A 20,622-nucleotide genomic window follows, 5' to 3' on the forward strand; every position below is an offset into this window, starting at 1 on the left:
CACCAGAGCCCCGCGTGTCCAGTGTGCGTACAGGAGGTAGGCATGTGCTGATTCGTCGGTCTCTGAAAGGCTGGAGGGGGGTGTGTCCCCCACACGAGCCCCAGATGTGTGTCACCCCACATGCTGGCCGCGGGACCCCAGGCTGGGTCCCCTCCGACGGCTCCCCTGTGCGTCAGCTTCCTTAGGAGGCTCCCTGTCATCTCCGGAATGACCACTGTAGAGAAATGTAATAAGGAACCTCACTCATGAAAACTTGGAGGCACGAAAGTTCAGGGACTAATTAAAAATAAATCTCATTAGTTTTTTTTCCCCCTCTCAAATTATGCGAGTGGTTTATTAATCTGGTTTTGATGTGTTACATGTATTGGTCCAGCCCGGAGTTGAGAACCTCTTTATGAAAATGGATTTGTGCAGGGAAGCCAGAGGTGGTTTTCAAGGGCTCTCAGCCGTGGGCAGGGTGGGCCGGTGGGCACGCCCAGCTCTGTTCACCCGCGCCGGGAGGGCGTCTCAGTGAAGGGGACACTGGATGGGGTGCCCTCATTGGCTCTTGAGTGCATGCTTATTCCCAGGGAAGGACCACCCTTATGTCCTGCAGGACCCTCCAAGGCATGTGTGCCCAGCTGGGGGCGGGGGCCGGGATCATCCTGCCTCCTGACGGAGGCTGTGTCTACACAGTATGGTAGCTACCAGCTGGTCACAGGAAAATGCGGCCAATAGGGACAGGGTAATAAGAACAATAGTATTAACAGTGGCCAGCACTGTGCCGAGCCCTGCACGTGATTTCCCTCCTCAACCCTCACAGCAACCCGGTGACCAGGGGCCACCCAGATATGGGAAGTGACCCACTCCAAGTCTCCTAGCATTGACTGCAGGGTGCAATCCAGATCTGTCTCCTTATGGCTGTGCTGTATTGATTTTTTTTTTTTTTTTTTTTTTACTTTTCTGGGTGGATTTTTGGGCCTGTTTTAGGGAATTAATGCAACATTTCTTTGACAGTGTGTGTCCACACCATAACCAGCGGGAGGAAAGGAAGTGACTTGTACCCACAAGGTGTGTTGACGCAGCCTCCCGGCGATGTAAAAGGGAAGTACTGTACACCCCAGCTCCTCCTTTACCCCTAACTCAGACTGGCCTGCGGCCAGGCCTCCTTGACCCCACGTGCCTCAGTTTCCCCATCAGCACACAGAGGTTAGGGAGGCAGTGAGGCAGGGAAGCGGCCACTGTGGCACCTGGAAGTGTGGAGGGTGGCGTGGAATGACTTGCCGTGTCAGAAGACGATAAATGACCACTGCATGCCGATTTGGAAACTATCTTTCATCTTCAGAGAGCTTCCCAAGGGCCAACTGGTCTCTAGATGTGGGTGGAAATGTGAGTTCCGTGGGCCTAACCCAGGTGCCTAACCCCTGATGTCCACATCCCTTACCTTTAATGCTTCTCTGTTTCCTCTCCTGGCTTAAGTTAACCAGGCTATTTTAAATGGTCATGAAAGGACACTGAATAAATATTCAAAAATAGATTGGCTGAAATGGGGGCTTTCCCCTCTTTTTTTTTTTTTCCTAAAAGGAGAGCATGTGTTGTTGTCATTAGTGAGGGACAGTCACCTGAATAATGACGGGGGGAAAAAAAAAGATCTGCTTGCCCCCCAAATAATTCTTTTTTCCCCCCTTTTTGTTTTGAATTAAAATTCTACCTTTTTTTTTTTCATTTCTAAGATGAATGAAAAGCCCATTTTACTTCTCCGCGGTCCCCCAACCTTGCTGTTCCTGCCTTAATGACATCCCAAACTTTTGTTGAAAATAATTGATTGAATTTAAATTTCCTTAAAAGTTTAAGAGGTAATGTTACAGTATAAATTTCCTACCAAACACTAAGTAGGGAAATATCCATTAGTGAAATTAACTACAGTTTCTAGGTAGCTAACAATGTGCCGTATACAGTAGGGCATGGCTAATGAACACTGCAGTGGGTGATATTTCATTATACAAATTAATGCTCACATTTTAATGGGAAAGTCACATAATGAATCTCGGCTTCAGTGACAGCAATTAGAGACACAGATTGTCCCCTTCTGGACAAGGCACTGTTTAGCAATAAGCAGCTGTGTGAAAAGTCTTCAGGTTTACAACATATATATGCTTTGGGGGAATTAGTGTACAATTTATATTAATGTACTGAAGCTCTGCTGAGAAGGCACCACCGTATTTATCTCTCCTGGTATTAACTAAGTAAAGACATGTAGAAAGACTAAATAAATATCAAATAGAGGATGCAAATACGGGGAAATATTCGGTTACTCGACTTAAAAGTTAAAACACTTTTAGAGATTTAGCGCATACACATGTTAGAAGCGAGAAGCCCTCCTTAAGAGCTCCCCGAAGGGATTTGCGAGAAGGGTAGTGTGAGTCCGCCCGCTCTTTTCGGAGAGGTGCTCTTGGGGGTTCGCCCCATTCAAACGAGGGCCAAACTAACTTCCCCCGAAATGGTGAAGGTTCCTTGGGCTCGTCGAGTGCAATGTAGAGGCTCAGTGTGATGAAAGACATGCTCATGTAAAAATAGGTACAATGAACTAATTAAACCCCTCGGTCATATGTTTCTAAAAATTTATGGTACAGAGACCCGAAGAAGTTATCAATGTTATCCCGAAGTTGAATATACATCTTGTGCCATGTGTCTGTGGGTAACAGCTTTAATGTGAGATGTTTCCAGTAATTCATTAGTCTGTTGGAATGATGAACCGATGGGTTTTTTTTTTTTTTAGTTCAGTAGGCCTTTTTGAACAACCCTCTCTTTTCTAGAAATGTACTGTTTGTGCCCATATCTTACTCCTTTAAAATTTTGCAAGAGGTTCCCCCAGAGAAGGCCACTGGTGTCCACCTGCTTTCCCCAGTAGGCGAATCGCTCAGTACTGGGCATCCTTTTCCCTGATCCGGTCTTCCAACGGGCTGCCCTGTGCGGACCTGGACTGTAGACGACAGTGCTGGGGCCCTTGGCGATGTTTGAGGTTTTAAAGCAGGTGCCACCATTGAAAAACCAGGATATTGCACGTAGAAATCTGGGTGTGGGGCTTTTCTTAGCAGATGGCAGAGGTTCTCATGTTCCCAGCTGCTTGGTGCCGGTGGCGGTTGCCCTCTAGGACAGCCACCTACCCCTTCCCTGCTGTTCTGCATGTCCCTGTGATCGGCCTGTCTCTGAAGACACCCCAGTGTCTGGTTCCAGCCACAGGCAGATGAAATCACAGCGGATCCTGAACATCATGAGGCAGCTGGAGAACTCATGACCCCCTACAAAGCTTAGGGCAGTCTCAAGGATCCTCTGGGTAGATTTGGGCCACTATGTGGCCTAAGTGGCCCATCATTCATCTAGATGGAACTGCTGGCAGGGTCTGGGTCTGCCTGTGCCACGGGGCTGTGTGGGGAATGCTGGGTGGCCCCCTGACTCATCCCTTGCCAGAAGCCTGGGGCTTCATTCGAGTTTGCCCAGCACGCTGGGGTCGAAGCACGTGGCCGGCCACGGAGACCCGGACTACGAAGCCTCTCTCAGCACCGGGAGATTGGGCAGCTGTCGGTCACCAAACCTGAGAGAAGAGCTTGACCCCCCTCAAAGCCTGCTAACGGCGCTGACGGGTTTCTCCCCACCTAGTCCAGGCTGGTGTTAGGGGTTTGCCCCCTCCACCCCCCAGTACTCTGAAATGTGCCCTTGCAGGGAGTCCTGTCTGGGTCACAGGCAGGAGGTTTCCCGTGGACGGCGAGCCCCTCGGGCTGCCTGGGCTTGTCCAGAAGACGCCCGTCCCGGATGACTCCTTGCCGGGGTTTGCCTGGCCAGGAACATAGCCACAGGGGGCTGCTGGTTGTGGGCTGAACCCTCTGTCATCCCCTCTGCCCTCTCAGGGACGAAGCCCGGGAAGGTGAGGGATGGAGGCTTTCAAGGTGAGGGCCGTAGTGGGTGTCGCTTCAGGATTATAAAGAAAATAATAGCGAGGATTTGGGTTTTTATTTTTAACATAAAAATCCAAAGGGGTGGATTTGTCCCCTAGAACTTTGCTCTGGAGCACTTCTCTGGGAATTGGGGTGCTAGGAAGCATCACCCAGACACAGCCTTAGGGAGCGAGGCAGGAGTTGGAACCGTGCAGAAGGGTCCTTCCGTTGGTGTGAGCGGGAGGTACAGAAAGGCCAGTGGAGGGTTTTCTAGAGCCTGTGTGTGTCACGTGCAGCCAAAATAACCCTTGAAAACTCACTAAATAGCTCCTCGTCTAGCAGGGCCTGGATGCTTGGGGACACCGATGCTAAGAATGAGCTCTTCCTTTTTCTCAGCTATGGCCTGTTTTCCCTGGAACAGTGGAGGCCAAAGCCTATTCCGAACATCATTGTATTTTTTAAAGATTTATTTATTTGAGAGAGAGAGAGCTCAAGCGTAGGGTGGGTGGAGGGGCCGAGGGAGAGAAAAATCTCCAGCAGACTCCCCGCTGAGCACGCAGCGTGATGCGGGGTTCGATCTCACAACCCTGAGATCACGACCTGAGCTGAAATCAGGAATCAGACGTTTAACCGACTAAGCCACCCAGACTCCCCTATTCTGAACTTTAAAAGAGCAGTGGGTTGAACCGAAATTTATCTCCTTGTGCTGTGTGAGTTATGTATGTGGTGTGTGTGTGTGTGTGTGTGTGGTATGTATTTGTGCATGTGGTGTGCACGTGTGATGGATGTGTGGTATGTGTGTGTAGTGTACATGTGTGGTGTATGAGTGTGTGATATGTATGTGTGTGAGTGTGTACGTATATGTGTGTGCATTGTGTGTATAGTGTGTGTGCATGTGTTGTGTGTATAGTGTGCATGTGTGATATGTGTGTGGTATATGTGTGTACCATGTACACATGATATATGAGTGTGTGGTGGGTATGTGCTGTGCGTGTCTGTGTGTGATAATGTATATGTGTGGTGTGTGTGTGCATATGTTGTATGTGAAGTGTGCACATGTGGCCTATGAGTGTGTGTGGTGTGTGTGTGGGTATGTGTGTGGTGTATGGTGTGTGTGTGTATGAATGCTGTGCACATGTTGGATTGTGATGTATGTATGTGAGTGTGGTGTATGTGGTGTGTATGTGTATGAGCTCCACTTGCTTTAGCAACTCTATGATCTGTCTCCGCTGAAAGCGATGGGAACTGGGGCCTTATCTCTTTGGTTCCTCACTGAATCGCCCTCTCTACTTGGGGAGTGGAAGGTCATCATTCATTCAGTCAAAACATTGTGTGTCGGGACACCTGGGTGGGGGCGTTCAGCCGGTTAAGCTCTGCCTTCAGCTCAGGTCAAGATCTCGGGGTCCTAGAATCAAGCCCTGTGTCAGGCTCCCTGTTCAGTGGGGAGCCTGCTTCTCCCTCTCCCATTATCTCTTCCCCTGCTCATGCTCTTTCTCTCTCTCAAATAAATAAATAAAATCTTTTCAAAGAAACCATTGTATGTGAATGGATCCGCACATTTCTGGGCATGTGGGTGTACACATGGGTCTCTGACCCCATTCAGGAGACTTAGTTTTGCTCTTGAGGTGGGTTTTAGAGCTGACACGGGCCTTAGGGAGTACTAAGTCTTAAGGAGTACCACCATCCTACATTATAGGTTGAGGATGCAAAGGTCCCAGGGTAGGAATCCTGTGCCCTGGGCAGTGGAAAATCATGTGGGGGCTCTGGTCCCCAGTGCAGACACTCCAAACACTTCCTAGGGTCCAGAGCAGACGACCTTCCCTGCTAAGCCATCCCGCAGTGTCCACCCGGGGAGCCCTGCAGTGCTTCTCTATCCAGGATCTGCAGAAGCCCACATGGGGGCCTTTGAGAGACCCAAATCGCAGCCTTCATCCCCGGCCAGTGAGCCCAGAATTTCTGGAGGTAGAGGTGGAACCAGGTATCAGCATCTTTTAAAGCTCCCCAGCAGTTTCACTTCGGCTTCTTCAAAATGTACTATTTACCCCACATCAGAATCCCCAGGGACACTTCCCCCAGACCTCGAGGGTCAGAACCATGCATGGGGTTCCATAAGTAAGGTCTTAAAGTCTCCTATTGATTCTAATGCATGGTCAAGTTTGATAACCACTGCTCTGGTACACGTTGCAAGTGTGTGTCCTTTGGAAATGGACATCCCTGGACATCCCTGTGGTCCCCGCCCCTCACCCCACTGAGGCCTGAAGGCAGAAGTCCATGCTCTCCCTCTGTAGCTCCTGCTAACGCACACCCGTGCATTCTCGGCAAACCCTTTGCCAGATGCACTTTAATGACTTCCAGGTGCATTTCTGAAATGCAACCTGAGTCTCACCCAGTACCTGCAGGCCTCACCTCTGCCAGTTCTCAGTGCAGGGCCCTCCACGAGGCTCCCACTAACCTGGGGAGGCAGAATTCTGAGTCTCTGGTTAGGCTCTCCTGGCACAAGCCCAGCTACTACCCCCTCAGCTCCAGGACCTCCTCCTGCTCCCACTTGGTCACCGAACTTCCAGGTCAGCTCAGAAGAGCCTGTCCACAGCGCTTGTCCCACCAAGAGTTCCATGGCCTCTGATGAGATGCTCAAAGAGCATGGCTGGGGTGAATCTGAGTCTAACACAGGGATTGACCCCAAGAAGTGGGAGAACAGTGTCCGAGGCCATAGATGCCTTTAGCTCAACAAGGCTAGAGTCTTCTGCTCGATCCATGTCATTGGTCTAGCCAGAGGCAGTTGGGATCTTTCCATTTAGAGAAATACATCCCCAGCTTGCAGGAGTGAGGCGCACAGAGCCACCATTTTGGAAAGGCAGATGTGGCTTCTCCAACATTACAACACGAAATCTGGAGATGATGCGGAGTCCCCTGCTCAGAACCTGGGCTGGTGGGCTTCTTATTTACGGTACCCAGGAATCCTTCTCCCGTCTTCTCAACTCTGTTACCTCCAAATGCCCTGTGCCTTGGAGACTCCACTGGGGCCCGGTAAAATGTTTTCGGGAGGCACCGATCACCGACGATTTGCTGTTGCTTTTTACATCAGTCTGGTTTACACCAGCAATGGCGGAAGGGCTGGGGGGACACTGAGTTTCCTGGGAGAGTGATTGTGGCGATCGACAGGGCGCCGCCAGGAATCGGCTAACGGATGGCCACAGCCCCATTTCTCCCAGGGAGCTTTTCGGTTCCAAAGTCTAGAAAAGACCCCGGATTGCAAACAAATTCCTGGAATATATTTAAATCCACATCTGTTTTATTTTCCTCCCCTTCCTCTAGCCCACAACGCGGGCAGGTCCCGGCTGTCCATTACGGTAGCTTTTCCATGGTGGCAAGAACAATAGAAGTTGGGTGTTGAATTTAAATAAATATTTAATTCATGAAAATGATCTTATATGTTTTAAAACACTCTTTAAAGCTATTTTTATTCTCTAGAAAGCGCTTATTATAGGTAAATTACACATTTTACTACCGGAGCGTTAGGTTTGCCATTAGTACAAATTTAAGGCACTACAAAGACCAGTAGATAATGTTAATTTCAAATACAGAAACTAAATATATTTTGTACCTTTTTATTACTCATTTTCTTTTAAGTTTTATTGACTGCTTTTTATCTTAACTATATGTCTTTACATGCCGCAATCATAATGCACGGTAATGGTATTAATATTTTATAGAATCGGTATTTATAGTTCTTTATTTAGAAACAATGCAGTAGGTCTGCAGATATCTGAGCTCGTCTGGAATGGTGCCCTCCAAATAATGATAAATTACTTGTGCAGTATGCCATTTGCTAATTATATCCATGATTTACTGCAGAGCGAGACTTAAATCATTCATTTCAGTCTTGCGTAACAGTGCCATAAAATTTTTAGGTTTAAAAATGGTTTCCATGTGTATAATTTAAACAAATTTTAGAGCTATTGTATACACAAAATATTGCAACCACCCATTTGTTACATACTTTGTCTTTTTAAACTTCTACTTTTAATGATCACTGTGGTTGAAATTATTATGCTTAATTTTCATAATCATAGCTTTTAAATCTACAGCCGTTTTCACATGTTAGATAAAGAAAAAGATAGCTAATTGTGTGTAGATAGTATGTCATTCCTGAATAGTCCCAAATGGTACAAAATCATTAAAAAAGCTTAAGAGTACGAATTATTCTTCTATTAAAAAACAGTTGTTCTCTAACTAATTATTAGTTTGAGCTGCTTTGTTTCCAAGAACAAATGTTGATCCTTCTAGCCTTGTTCGGCACACCAAAATGAGATAAACACTTTTCTCTCTCTCTCTCTCTCTCTCTCTCTCCTTATACCGAACTCTTGCAGGTGAGAAACCTTACAAATGTCCCCACTGTGACTATGCGGGCACCCAGTCAGCGTCCCTAAAATACCACTTAGAGCGGCACCACCGGGAGCGGCAGAACGGAGCCGGGCCCCTGTCTGGACAGCCCCCAAACCAAGACCACAGGGACGAGCTGTCCAACAAAGCCGCTTTGTTTATCAGGCCAGACATCCTGAGGGGGGCCTTCAAGGGTCTCCCTGGAATCGACTTCAGAGGTGGCCCTGCTTCCCAGCAGTGGACAGCAGGAGTGCTCTCGTCCACAGATCACTCGGGGCAGGCCGCCGGCATGACTTCCGAGGCCCCTTCGGACACGCTGAAAGGCACCGACCTTCCTTCCAAAAGCGCCCACTTCTCCGAAATCGGAAGAGCTTACCAGAGTATTGTGAGCAACGGTGTGAATTTCCAGGGGTCCTTGCAAGCTTTCATGGACAGCTTTGTCCTAAGCTCCTTGAAGAAGGAAAAGGACATGAAGGACAAAGGCCCGTCTGACCCTCCGTCCATGAAGGTGCATGGGCCGGATGGCGGGGAGGACAAAGCCGGCACGAAGGCGGTCCCCAGGAAGTCGGAGAAATCCCAGTACGAGCCTCTGGACTTGTCGGTGCGGCCGGACGCTGCGTCGCTGCCGGGCTCATCGGTGACCGTGCAAGACAGCATCGCGTGGCACGGCTGCTTGTTCTGCGCGTTCACGACCTCATCTATGGAGCTCATGGCCCTTCACCTGCAGGCCAACCACCTGGGCAAGGCAAAGCGCAAAGACAGCGCCGTCGGGGTGACAGTCAACTGCAAAGACCAGGCCCGGGAGGCGGGCAAGGTGGCCCTCCTGCCCTCGGCACAGTCGAACAAAGAGATGGCACTCTCCGGCCTGATCGGGCCTCTAGAGGCTGCTTCAGAGAAGGCGGCCCCGGGGCCGGGCAAGGAGACTCTGGGGGAGCCCAAGAGCGGCACGTGGCCTGGCCTGGTGGACCCTGCATTTTGCAACTTCCCGTCAGACTTCTACAAGCAGTTTGGCGTCTACCCGGGCCTGGTGGGCTCGGGCACCTCCGGCTCCTGCCCAGCCCAGGAGCCCGACGGGAAGGCCCACACGGAGGATGACGCCCCGATCCTGATCCCCGAGACCGCCAGCAAGAACGCTACCGACGACCTCTCCGACATTGCCTCCTCGGAGGACATGGACTCCTCCAAGGGAGAGAACAACGACGAAGACGATCTGGAGACGGAGCCGGAGATGATGAGCAAACCCCAGTCCGCCCTCGGCAAAGACGGTGGTGGTGGCGGCGGCGGCGGCGACGGCGGCGACAGCCTGCTGCCCGCGGGCGCCCCTCAGCCGGTCCAGGGACTGGTCTCGCCGGTGCCCCCGGCGCCCGAGAAGCAGTGGCACGGCCCGGGCCTGCTTCCAGCCCAGGACCCCTCGGCGGGCCTGCCCAAGCCGGAGCGGGGCCCCCCGGGCCTGGAGAAGCCGATGAACATGCTGTCGGTCCTCAGGGCCTACAGTTCTGATGGCTTAGCAGCCTTTAACGGACTTGCGAGTAGCACAGCAAATTCTGGATGTATCAAGAGGCCAGACTTGTGTGGTAAGTTTTAGAATCCTCTTCCTTTAGTTCATTTCCCAAAACATCAGTGCTGAATTGTGCATTTTTAAAAAATGAGGTAGACTCCTCCGTTAGCACATTTCGAACTAACCACGAGAACACCCCAGCGATGCTGTAATGTACAGTGTAGACAATCACGAGAGTCGATTTCCTTTGGAAGTTCTAGCACGCCCGCTTTTGCGTTCGGGTTCCCACCCCGGTGACCCGAAATGCCTGTACGGAAAGCGCGGAGGGGGGTTGGGGTCTCGCAGTGCGAACTGTTCCTGTTTTTAATCTCTAACTCGAGGGGGAGAATATTTTTAAAAACAAAACCAGAAAGACACGGTAACTTGCAAACCCTTCAGTATTTTTAACTTCTGCGTAAGACGGCGAAAGACAGTTGCTTCCTGCTTTGCTAAGCCAAACCTGCTTCCTTAAGCTTTTCTTTGTATCGACTTAGAGGGTACAAAAAATCATATCACACTAACCACACTGTAGAAATAAAGTGATCCTCTCTCCAACCAGGGAGATTGTTTTGGGGTGTTTGTGACTCATCTTTAGACATTCCAAACAGCAGTTACTGTGACGTTGGCCTTCTATGATCGCCTTCTGTCCCTCTGTATCTTCACCTGTCTGTCCGTTGTTCTGACGAGAAATGTGCATTGTGAAAGCCCTGGCTAGCAGGGTTGTGATCCCACGTGTCTTGGACTTATGCCTGCCTGATCTTGTTAGCAAATTGGCACTTCTTTACCTCCTTCAAGAATACGGTTACCCCAAAGTAATTCCAGATCTTAAAATGTAATAATAAATGTGAAGCCTAGAATTGGATCAAATGAACGTTGGGGTGAGCAGGGACGATCGAAGACGTTCTCTCGGCTCCCAGATACCCGTATCAGAAAGCCTTTCTCCGAATAGCAGCCCGGTGTATTATTGCCAGCCCCTAGATGTCCCCCTTGGAGATAAACGGTTGTGGGACCGTTCCACGTTTAATCTATAAATGGATGTCTGTGACTTGACTGCACCTGTTGAGGAAAGGAAAGGAAAGGAGAGAAGGAAGAAAAGGAAAGGGGGTATTTCTTACGCTCTGACTTCTGATGTCGCTTTGAGCACAGAACACAGAATTCAGGAAGCTGGGCTTGGTTCATAATTGAAATTGGTATATTGGTATATTTCTTTTCCCCTCTCCTTCCCTCATTCACTAAGAACTGGATCGAGTAATCAGAAATATATATTTTTTGAATTGTCAAAAATCACTAAATGGATTTCTGACAGCTCAAAAAAATATTGACAGTTCCTTATGCTGAATGATTCACAAGGCCCCGTTAACCAGCACCCCAGCTCTATTTTTACCCACATACAATTCATTACTTTTGAAGCAATTAAAAACAGTGTTTAAAAGAAGGAGAAAAGGGTTTTATGTCAGTCCAGTGTTTTTCCCCTTTTCTTCCTGGAGGAACAGTGTGTAAGTCCTTTTTTCTTTCTTTTTTTTTTTTTTAAATTTCATCATTGTTTTAAGTTTGTGACTTTTCTTCTCTTATTGTTGTTTGGGGATTGTTTTAAAGTCTAGATTCAGTTCTTTCAAATACCTATGTAGGACCACAGTTCCTGCCAGGAATCCATGCATCAGAAAAGATCCAAACCTGGCATGTTCCTGAGCTCATTCTTATTGAAATGAGCTCCTATTACCCCTATTAATTTTCCCATCTTCCTATCAATGCCGAAGGAAGGCTTGCCTGCCTTGGAGGAGCTTGCACGGGTGTCCTTCAGCACAGGGGAAGTTGGAGGGGAAGGCAGCATCAGGGAGCCTGTTCTAGTGAGCCTGGTCCTCTGAACCCCTTAGACACGTCTCTCCCCCTCCCAAAAGCAGCTTACCACTCTCCCCTGACAGCTCTGGGGTATATGCAAAAAAATTTTGCTTAGTTAACCTTTCAGCCATTGGGCAACAGGTCCTAGGGTACGTGTTGTGGCCCCTTGCTGGAAAGGGGAATGAGGACCCTCAGTCCAGCCAGGCAAAAACCAGGCATCAGGGTCCAGGCCCTCCTCCTACTCAGGGTCCAAGTCAGGGCCCAGGCCTCCTGCTCTCCTTTGCACTCGTGGGAAGATGCCAAAACAGATTCTGGCCGTAAACTGCCTATTTTTAGCAAGCACATGTTCTGCCTTTCATTCGGACCTCATTGCTTCTGTATCGTCTTGCTTGAGCTTGGGAGCAGGCAAGGGAGGCCTTTCCCTGGCTCTTGAGCTTGCTTCGGGTCGGGCAAAGGCTCCATCCTCTTGCCTCTGGGACTAGCCTGACCCTGTGCAGTGTTCACTCCCCCACTCCCATATGTGGCCATAATCAAAACCCTCTTCTTATTTTCTTACGGGCTGCTCTGTGTCCTGGGGCCCAGGAGGGCCAAGCATACTCATTCTTCCTAAGATGTTGGGGGAGGGGGGTCTGATATCCCACTGGATTCAGAATGGGCAATTGGGGCTTTTTTCTCCCAGTTCAGCTTACTGTCTTTCTACCATTGCCAGGAGCACAAATGATAGCTGATCACTTCAAATCGCCCTTGGCTTGACTTTGCAAGATTGGAAATGATATTGGCACAAGGAATCAAATATTCCTGATTTTGTTTCCTTCTTCTCCGCTCCATGCAAAGTGGATGTGGATTTCCGAACGGAGCCACCAGCTTGATATCTGGTTTCCTCCAGAAGCTGGGTTTGGCCAAACCAAAGAATTATTCTGGTATTTCTCATCTCAGGAGAGTTTGGGGTCTGATTTGATCTAGTTAGCAAACCCAAATCCCCACTTTGATGCCCCTAGAAACAGGCTTGTAGGAGGAGCCCATGTCTGTCTGTTTCTATTCTCATGGGGCATAATAAAAGTGTTTGAAGAAGCATCAGTATAAAAAAAAAAAATCTTGTTCGGATCACGTAGACTCCCCACAGAGCACAACAGCAGCTCTGACCCAGGCTGGTGTGTCGGAGGAGATGGTGTGTAACTCTGAAATCTGTGGGTAATACTCCTGTTGTGGCCCTACTTCTAGGCGCTGCTTCCCTAATTCTACATGCCTGCTTCCTAACTGTTCAAACTCTGGTCTTAACATTCCTTAGCATCCTGGATCTGGGGTGCTTGGCCAGTGAGACCTGCCCATTCCTAGCCAGTGCGTTTCAAAGAGAGAGTTGAAGAAAGGGGCCACCCCAGCCCGTTGAGCAGGAGAGCCTTGTCGCACATGCCAATGTTCAGAGCCCATTGGTGAACTTTCTAAAAGGTACTTCCGTAGACAGTAGAACATTCACCTCCCCGAAATGTGTCACAGAAGATCCCAAGCAGGAGTCATCTTGAATTAAGCTAGAGGACATACACTGTTACTTCTAGAGTGGTTCAGATCCCGCTAGGGGCTCAATTTCATCTGGCAAAATCCCACTCCAGTTAAAGCTTCCCTTTCTTGAGGTGTCTTTTAGACTCCAGGCATAGCCCGCATTTCTTTACCCTACTGAAGAACATGACATACAAGGTCATTGAGTGCCATTAAAGAACTTGGATGTGCCCTCGGGTTTGTTGGAATAGATTTGACCTTGGTCCTGTAATGGGACAGGAGCCACATGAGTATTTAATTAGAGAGTAAGGGCAGATCGGAGCAGCGCTCATAGCCACTGATAGGACAGGGCAGGCAATCGCTTTGTCCAGTCTGAGAAATTTTGATGAACTGGTGGGTCAGCCAGCGGCTTGGAGGTCAGAGAGCATGGGAGGCACGGGTGTCTGTGTGCCCCCAGACAGCACAAAGGCCAGTCTGCACAGCACCTGAGGGCTGGCTCCAGAGCATGGCAAGGGTACAGAGCATGTCTCACCCCACTTTGTGGATTTGGAAAGCAACCAGATCACCCTTACTCTTTGCCTTTCAGACCTGGGACAGATGGCTGGGGGTCATTGTGTGTTGAGTCTTGCAAGCAGAGTTTGCCCTGTGTCTTTTAGTGAGCCCAGGCATAAGGCTGACAGGAAACTTTAAAGAGAAAGGCAGTGAAAAGGGCATGACCCTCTTTGCCGTTCGATGCTCTGGAATGATTGGCACGCAGAGAAGCCAGGCTGAGCCAGGAGGCACCACCAGCATGCCTATCACGGCCATGAGCCCTTGCACAGTAGCTTCTGGACCAAGGCAGCCACCAGGCCCCAGGGGAAGCTAGTGGGAGGCACAGTCATTAGCAACAAAGGTCCTAGTAGACCCCATTTATTATTCGCAGGGAACTGGGAAACTGGCTTCCCTAACCCAAATTATGCCTGAGACCAAGGGTTCCTTGGGCTTTCATAGCAATGAAAGAATTAGAACCCCTCCTTTAAAAAAGAACACAGGGGGGACACCTGGGTGGCTCAGTTGGTGAAGCAGCTGCCTTCAGCTCAGGTCATGATCCCGGCGTCCTGGGATCGAGTCCCACATCGGGCTCCTTGCTCGGCAGGGAGCCTGCTTCTCCCTCTGCCTCTGCCTGCCATTCTGTCTTCCTGTGCTCGCTCTCTCCACCCCGCTCTGATAAATAAATAAAATCTTTAAAAAAAAAAAAAAAAAAAGAACACAGGGTCCAATGAAACCTCTTCATATCATCTATTCTAAGACGTCTGATCAAATGAACCAGGGCATCCAAGTGGAATGCTCTTAAAATGCTACTTTGGTCCTCCAAAAACCGCACTGATTTCCAGCATAGACAGTCTGAAAATATTCACCCTTGACCGGCTACACAGTCTAAAGCAGGGGTTGGCAACTATTTTCTTCAGGGCCAGAGAGGAAATAAGCTAGGATTGCAGGCTGTGTGGTCTCGGTCACAGCCACTGGACCCTGCCCCACAGCGTCGGAGGAGCCATAAATGATAATTAAACAAATAGGTGTGGCTGTGTTCCAATAAAACTTTATTTAGTAAAGCAGACAATGGGCTGGATTGGGCCCACATGTCAGCCTGCCCGGGCTGTCACTGGTTCCAGTGTAAAGAAGGGTATGCTTTTTTCTGTGTCATCCCTAGAGGGGACACGTGGGATCCTGTGTGCCGTGGCATCACCGGCCAGGGAGATGGTGCCGGGAAGGGCCAGGACTGCAAAGCCAGAGACACAAGAGACTTTCTCAGGAAAGGGGGCTTCTAGACCCAGATGGCCCGGTGTGCCTGTTCTTGGAAGGCCATCTCTCTGCCTACCACACTTCAGACTTGCAGGAGAAGATGCCTCCACAGCTCATGGCAGTTCCAGAGTCCCCCCCCCTCCCAGTCACGGCCAGGGTAAGCAGAGGAGGAAGAGGCAGGAGCTCTGTCTTGGCTCAGAGATGAGCGTGCCCTCTGGGAGCCTCAGTTTTCTCTCTGGTGGGCAGAAGTGAAAGGATGAACAAACAATGGATGTAAAGGAGCTTGGATAAATGGTTCTCGGTTGGGTCGGTGCTTTATAGTGGGAGTGAATGTCCGTGTGGGGTTGTTGGAAGGGAATGGTGCCAATGTCCAGATGACCTTTTTAAAAGATGTATTTAGTTATTTGAGAGAGAGACAGAGAGTGAGCACAGAGGGGAGGGGCAGAGGGAGAGGGAGAGAGAAACTCAAGCAGACCCCATGCTGAGTATGGACCCCCCCTCCCCCATGCAGGGCTTGATCCCACGACCCTAAGATCACAACCCTGGCCAAAAGAAACCGAGAGTCAGATACCTAACCCACGGCGCCACCCAGACGTCCCAATGTCCAAGTGACTTTTGGTTGCAGCGGTCCCTTTGGCACTAAGCAAGTACCAACCTTACTTTCCATCAAGGTTTTAGAGCATGTTTTACTTCCTCACATCTGCCATGATAGGTTACGGATGGCTTTTCTTGGTATGTGGGAAATTCAGCTTTCAAGGCAGTTCTGGGGACTTTGTGATGACATCTGTCATAGGGGTCCTACCATTTCTGTCTCTACCCAATTCTGTGCCTTCTGGATAGAAGGCAAGTGTTTCAGGTAGGAAGTGAAGTCCCTCCTGCTCGGTGTTTGACCAAAAAATGGCTAAAGGCTGTGGTTGGTCAGTTAGGGAAGTCCAAGGGGGCCTTGGCCGGAGCGTGTGGAAACAGCATGGAACTCCCCGTGTGTGTGTGTGTGAGGACACCCACGTGCAGGCTGTGGGTGCACAGCCCAGGGCATCTGGCACATTTTTGGTCTTGTGGATGATTCTAAGATTGAAGGGGTGGACAGCAGCCAGCAGGTTCTAACGAAGAAAGGAGGTTAAGTTAGGAAAATGGCACAGGAAGGGAACCACAAAACCTAAACCCATCACATGTACGGGAGCCCACGTTCCATCAACACCAAGGAGGGCGGTTAGCCTGGAAGACCCAGGGCATGTCTACGGTAGGGCCTTGTTGCCTCCGGAGCTGCCGTGCTTTATTGAAAGCCCGATGTGCAATCATTTCTCCTTCTTGTCTTCTTTATGAGCTGATCCTTGGAGGGACTGGCTTGCAGAGGCTCTGACTGAAGCACAATTTTGTATTCCTTTTCTTTGCCAGACTTTATCATTGGCAGATTGTTCTTTGACTTCTAGAGTCCAGCCTGGTTCCAGTAACAGTGTGTGTCTAGGGTCTGATGTTAGAGCCCAGCTGGGAGGACCCTTTGGCTTGTGCTAGAGTCCAAGGGCAGATCCTTTAAGTTAATACAGATCACCACCCCATCCTGCCAGCCCTGCTCCGGCTGGCTGCCTCACAGCCCACCACAGAGCTCGTCCCTTTGACCCTACTGGGACAAAGCCGAGGGGCCATCTCCTGGGATCTCCCAAAGGAACCATCTCCCGAGGGACGGGCTGTCCTCTCTTCCAGAGCCTTCCTGTGGACTCTGTGTTGATGAAGAGGCAACCTCTCCCAACTCTTTGGGCATTCTCCTCTTCCTCCCCTTCCCTCTTTTTAAATTAAATGGGAATGCCACTGACGTGATGTCGTTCTCACTGCAGGATGACAGAACTGTTGTGTGAATACCATTGTATTTGCCAAATGGTCCACTCGTCATTTCAGAACAAACAAATGGATGGTGTCTGTAAGTCGGCAAACACTGGTGACATTTAGCCTTGTTTATGTTCCTTTCCTTTTGTTGCATATTTTTGGCTCCAAAAGCTACTGTCTGAATCGACAGTGCCTCCAAAGCAGGAGAAAAGTCTGGTAGCTTTCACTTCGGTTTCTACGTGCATTTTCTTTTTGGATGGCTCGATACCTCCCGCCCAGGACCAAGCCTGGGTGAGAGAAGACAGCGGTTGAGCTCTTTGGTTAAAAAACAAAACAAAAATTTAAAAAACCCAACAAACAAACAAACAAACAAACAACAACAAAAAAAAATGTGCAGAGACACAGATACACACACATTTTTTTCTCCCAAGTAATGACTTAAGACCAGGAGGGAGGAAGAGAAAGCTGAGAGACCAGAGGGTTGTCGGAACAGAGACCCATGTCCCTGGGGACGTGCAAAGTCTCTGTTCCCGCATAGCCGTCGCCATGTGGCGTAGCGACAGCGTGACCCCCTCTCTGTCTCATGCCGAGGGCAGGGATCCCTGGTTTCTGCCCCACTCCGGCTGCCGACTCACAGGGACGGTTGGCGCCCACAGCCTGTAGTTACAGGCCACATCTTAGCTACAGAAGGAATCCGGTTCTTTCTTTTTTATATTCAGATGTTGTGTGCAAAGCCCAGGTTTCAAATAAGTAGTAATTATCTCCTATTACTTAGCGCTGATCAACAGCACCTCTACGCCTAATTGCCAACCTGCTCTAATCACGTAGACTACTCTTGCTTTAGCCAGAGACGGAAGGACCAAATTTTATAAATACTGCTTTATTGTCATTACTCCATTAAACAATTAGGGAGTGCGGCCCTGTCCTTGCTTTCAAAGGCCTTTCGCCTCCATGGTTTCTGGATTGTTTAACGAATCTGCACGTTTTCTTGCAGGTAAGTGACACCCCCTGTTCTAGTCGGTCTAGCTGGACTTGCCCTTGTCTGTTCGTGCTCCTCGGTGGCTCTCTGCAGCTTGTTAATCGTGTAAAGTCAAGAGAAGAATGTATACACATATGTGCGTTGAATAACTAATGACTATTGGCAAAGGTACGCCAATGCACGCCACACCGACCTACAGTATATCTAGGAGAGAATCAGGAAGGCTAAAAATACTGCCCCATATGTTCCTTTATTAGTCACGGATCGCGAAGGCTTAGTAACTTGAATGAGCGAGGAAATTCCCTCAAAGTCCCGAATCCTGAGTGACAGATGCTGGTGCACTGGAGGTGCCTTCACCTGTGAAAAATCTGATGGGGCAGGGTGGGGTCTGCTACACCAGCTCGCCAAGCTTCTGGAGGCGGGTCCCGTTGGCATTACAGCTTGTGTCCGAATTGACTTGCATTTTGTAACACTTTAGAAGAATACAGAGAAGTGCGGTCGTTATCTTTCTCCATAGTATTTAAGCAGTCCTATTGCTAGTTTAATATGTGTCAGGCCTTCCTATTAACCGGGAACGGAGGACAGTAACATTCCAGTGAACGGCGACTGGGCACGCACAACTTCAGACGTGGAGATGGAAAGCAAAACATGCGGAGCCCGGTGCTGGGTTATCGTGTGCTTTGGACTAGAGTATTGTGGAAGTAATGAGAAGATTATATTAAGGCGTTCCTGGTAATGAAGGCATGTAAGTTCTAATAATTGTAGCTTTCTGAATACGTGTCGAACTCTATCTATAAGTGTGCTGTATGCTGAGTTACAAGTTAGGTCATTTATGAATGGAATGTAAACCAATACTAAAAATGCTTCAATAACTTATCTTGGTATTGCTAATAAAAATAAAGCTGTGAAACATTAGTACACTTTCGAGTCATTATGTGAATTCCTTCCCCACTCCTGCTCCCCCCATCAAACTCCTCCCCCGAGCTGTCCTCCCTGATGGAAGCCTGAGGAGGACATTCAGAGAATACTAGGGGGCTGCCCACTCCGTACCCCCCGCCGACCCTGGGCTCTTTGCTGGGTAGTTAGTTGCGTTTTTCGGCCCACCTTGAGATGGGCCTCGCAAGTACCAACTCCTAAGCGTGCCAGGGTCCAGACACGTCCTGGTCTGGGGCAGGGGCCGCGGTGGGTGGGCCAGAGCCGGGGGCACATATGGGCAAGTCTCTGTACCAGTGACTCCGGGCAGCGAGCTCCCACAACTGCTCCCAGGCCCCATGCGTAGGGGGAACCGAGGCAGGTTACCATCCCCCGTCCCAGGTGTGGAAGAGCCCGCCCATGCCCGGCTTCCGTGCAGCCTCGCCATTTTCTTTACATCCCGCGAAGGGTAGTTTTCGATGGGAAGGTCCCCGGAATCATCGTAGTTGGGAGATTTTTATCAATGGAGATTTTTTTTTGCTTGGGCCTCTGTTTGCTGCCGCAGGCTTTGGTCCGGCCCGTGCCCCCACCCCCGCCCGGTGGGAGGGGCGGGATACAGGAAGGATTAAATTTGCTTCCCCGTTTCTGTTGCTTAGTTTTTGTTTTTGTTTTGTTTTGTCCGTAATGGACCTCAGACCCCCACCACTTCTGCAGTGCCTCTAAGCCTTGCTGCTGTTTGGGAAACTTCGGAATTCCTTTCGCGCCCTGGCTCCCCATTCAGTGGGTCCCGTGGGGGCAAAAGGTGTTCTCATCATCTGACAGAATCCCCACACTCCCTTATAAATCAAGTGTCCCCTGTGGGAGGGGACAGAAGCCCAGGATTGTCCCCCTGAACAACCCTGGGCTTTGCAATAGGACAATCGTAAACCTTGACCTCTGGGGACATTCCCTTCCAGGACGTCTCCTGCAAACTCTTCAAACCATTTCCCTACCCAAAGGCCATAGTACAGTCTCTCATTTAGGAGAAGAGGAGAGGAGAGAGGGGAGAGATTCTGAGTCTTTGGATCCATGACGAAAGCCCACAGGAAAACCATAGATCTCGAAGAAGTTTGGCAGCTCCCTGTGCCCACTGCTGCCTTCTGACTAGGGTCTGGGGGAACAGAGGATGCACACTGAGGGTTCTGGTTGACAAGCGGGGAGGAATCCCAAAATGCCCGGCCAAGGGAAAGCCAGGTGATCACAGCCACACTGCCCAGGCCCACGAGGCCACCCAAGCCCTGACAGAAAGAAGGACTCCAGGAAGACGTTGTCTTTATTTTCAACGCTCCCCTCCCCCAGGCTTTTCCCTGGGTTCTTGCCTCCTGAGGGCTCCAGGAGGCCTGTGTCACCGCGCGGTGGCATGCTGCCTCTCGGCGAGGAGGTGCTGTGTTCCCTCCTGGTTTCAGAAATCACAGGTGCAGCTCCCAGAATGGGGTTCCCCACCATCCACTCTGTGTGGGCAGGGGGCACCCCTGGGGCCTCTCTGGACCAGTGCCTCAGGCCTGGGGACCCGGGTGGGAGGAGGGGGGCTCTGTGGAAGGCTGCTGGGTCTCCGTGCCTCCACTCAGGGCTGAGCACGTTGCCCTGGGCATCGTGCACCGTTAACAGTCACTCTGCATGCTCCTCCGGGACGCCTTGCTGACCCCGCAGCCCCGGGTTGCCCAGCCAGCAGGGACTCAGGGGCCCAGGGAGTGGCCGGTGGCCTCGGGTACAGAGGACGTCCCGCGGAAGGGGACAGGTGGTCATGCTGACAGTGGGAGGGCTCCTCGGGCTGCTCATCCCCGCGTCTGCCGTCTTTTCTCCCTCCCTGGACCCATTCCCTAATGGGGTGTCTACCCATCTCTGGCTCTAAGGCAGGGGTCTTTCCCGACTCTCTCCCCAGTGACTTCTCCAGCATAGAGGGGACCTTTGTGGATTCTCAT

At 50.2% G+C, this 20,622-nt stretch overlaps 1 protein-coding gene across 9 annotated transcripts in view; it reads left to right on the plus strand.

Annotated features, from left to right (window-relative positions):
- The window catches only part of ZNF536 (zinc finger protein 536), a 424,829-nt gene that overhangs the window by 271,577 nt on the left and 132,630 nt on the right, over positions 1 to 20,622 (plus strand). For 7 of the 9 annotated variants that reach the window (XM_059152136.1, XM_059152135.1, XM_059152143.1 and 4 more), the window contains 2 exons: positions 997 to 1,050; positions 8,285 to 9,871. In XM_059152136.1, the coding sequence (XP_059008119.1) occupies positions 997 to 1,050; positions 8,285 to 9,871 (1,641 nt within the window). Of the gene's footprint in view, positions 1 to 996; positions 1,051 to 8,284; positions 9,872 to 17,764; positions 18,668 to 20,622 lie in introns of those variants that run through there. The other 2 variants (XM_059152145.1, XM_059152144.1) reach the window with 2 other exon arrangements.

Source organism: Mustela lutreola, chromosome 16 (genome assembly GCF_030435805.1).
Source record: "Mustela lutreola isolate mMusLut2 chromosome 16, mMusLut2.pri, whole genome shotgun sequence".
NCBI lineage: Eukaryota > Metazoa > Chordata > Mammalia > Carnivora > Mustelidae > Mustela > Mustela lutreola.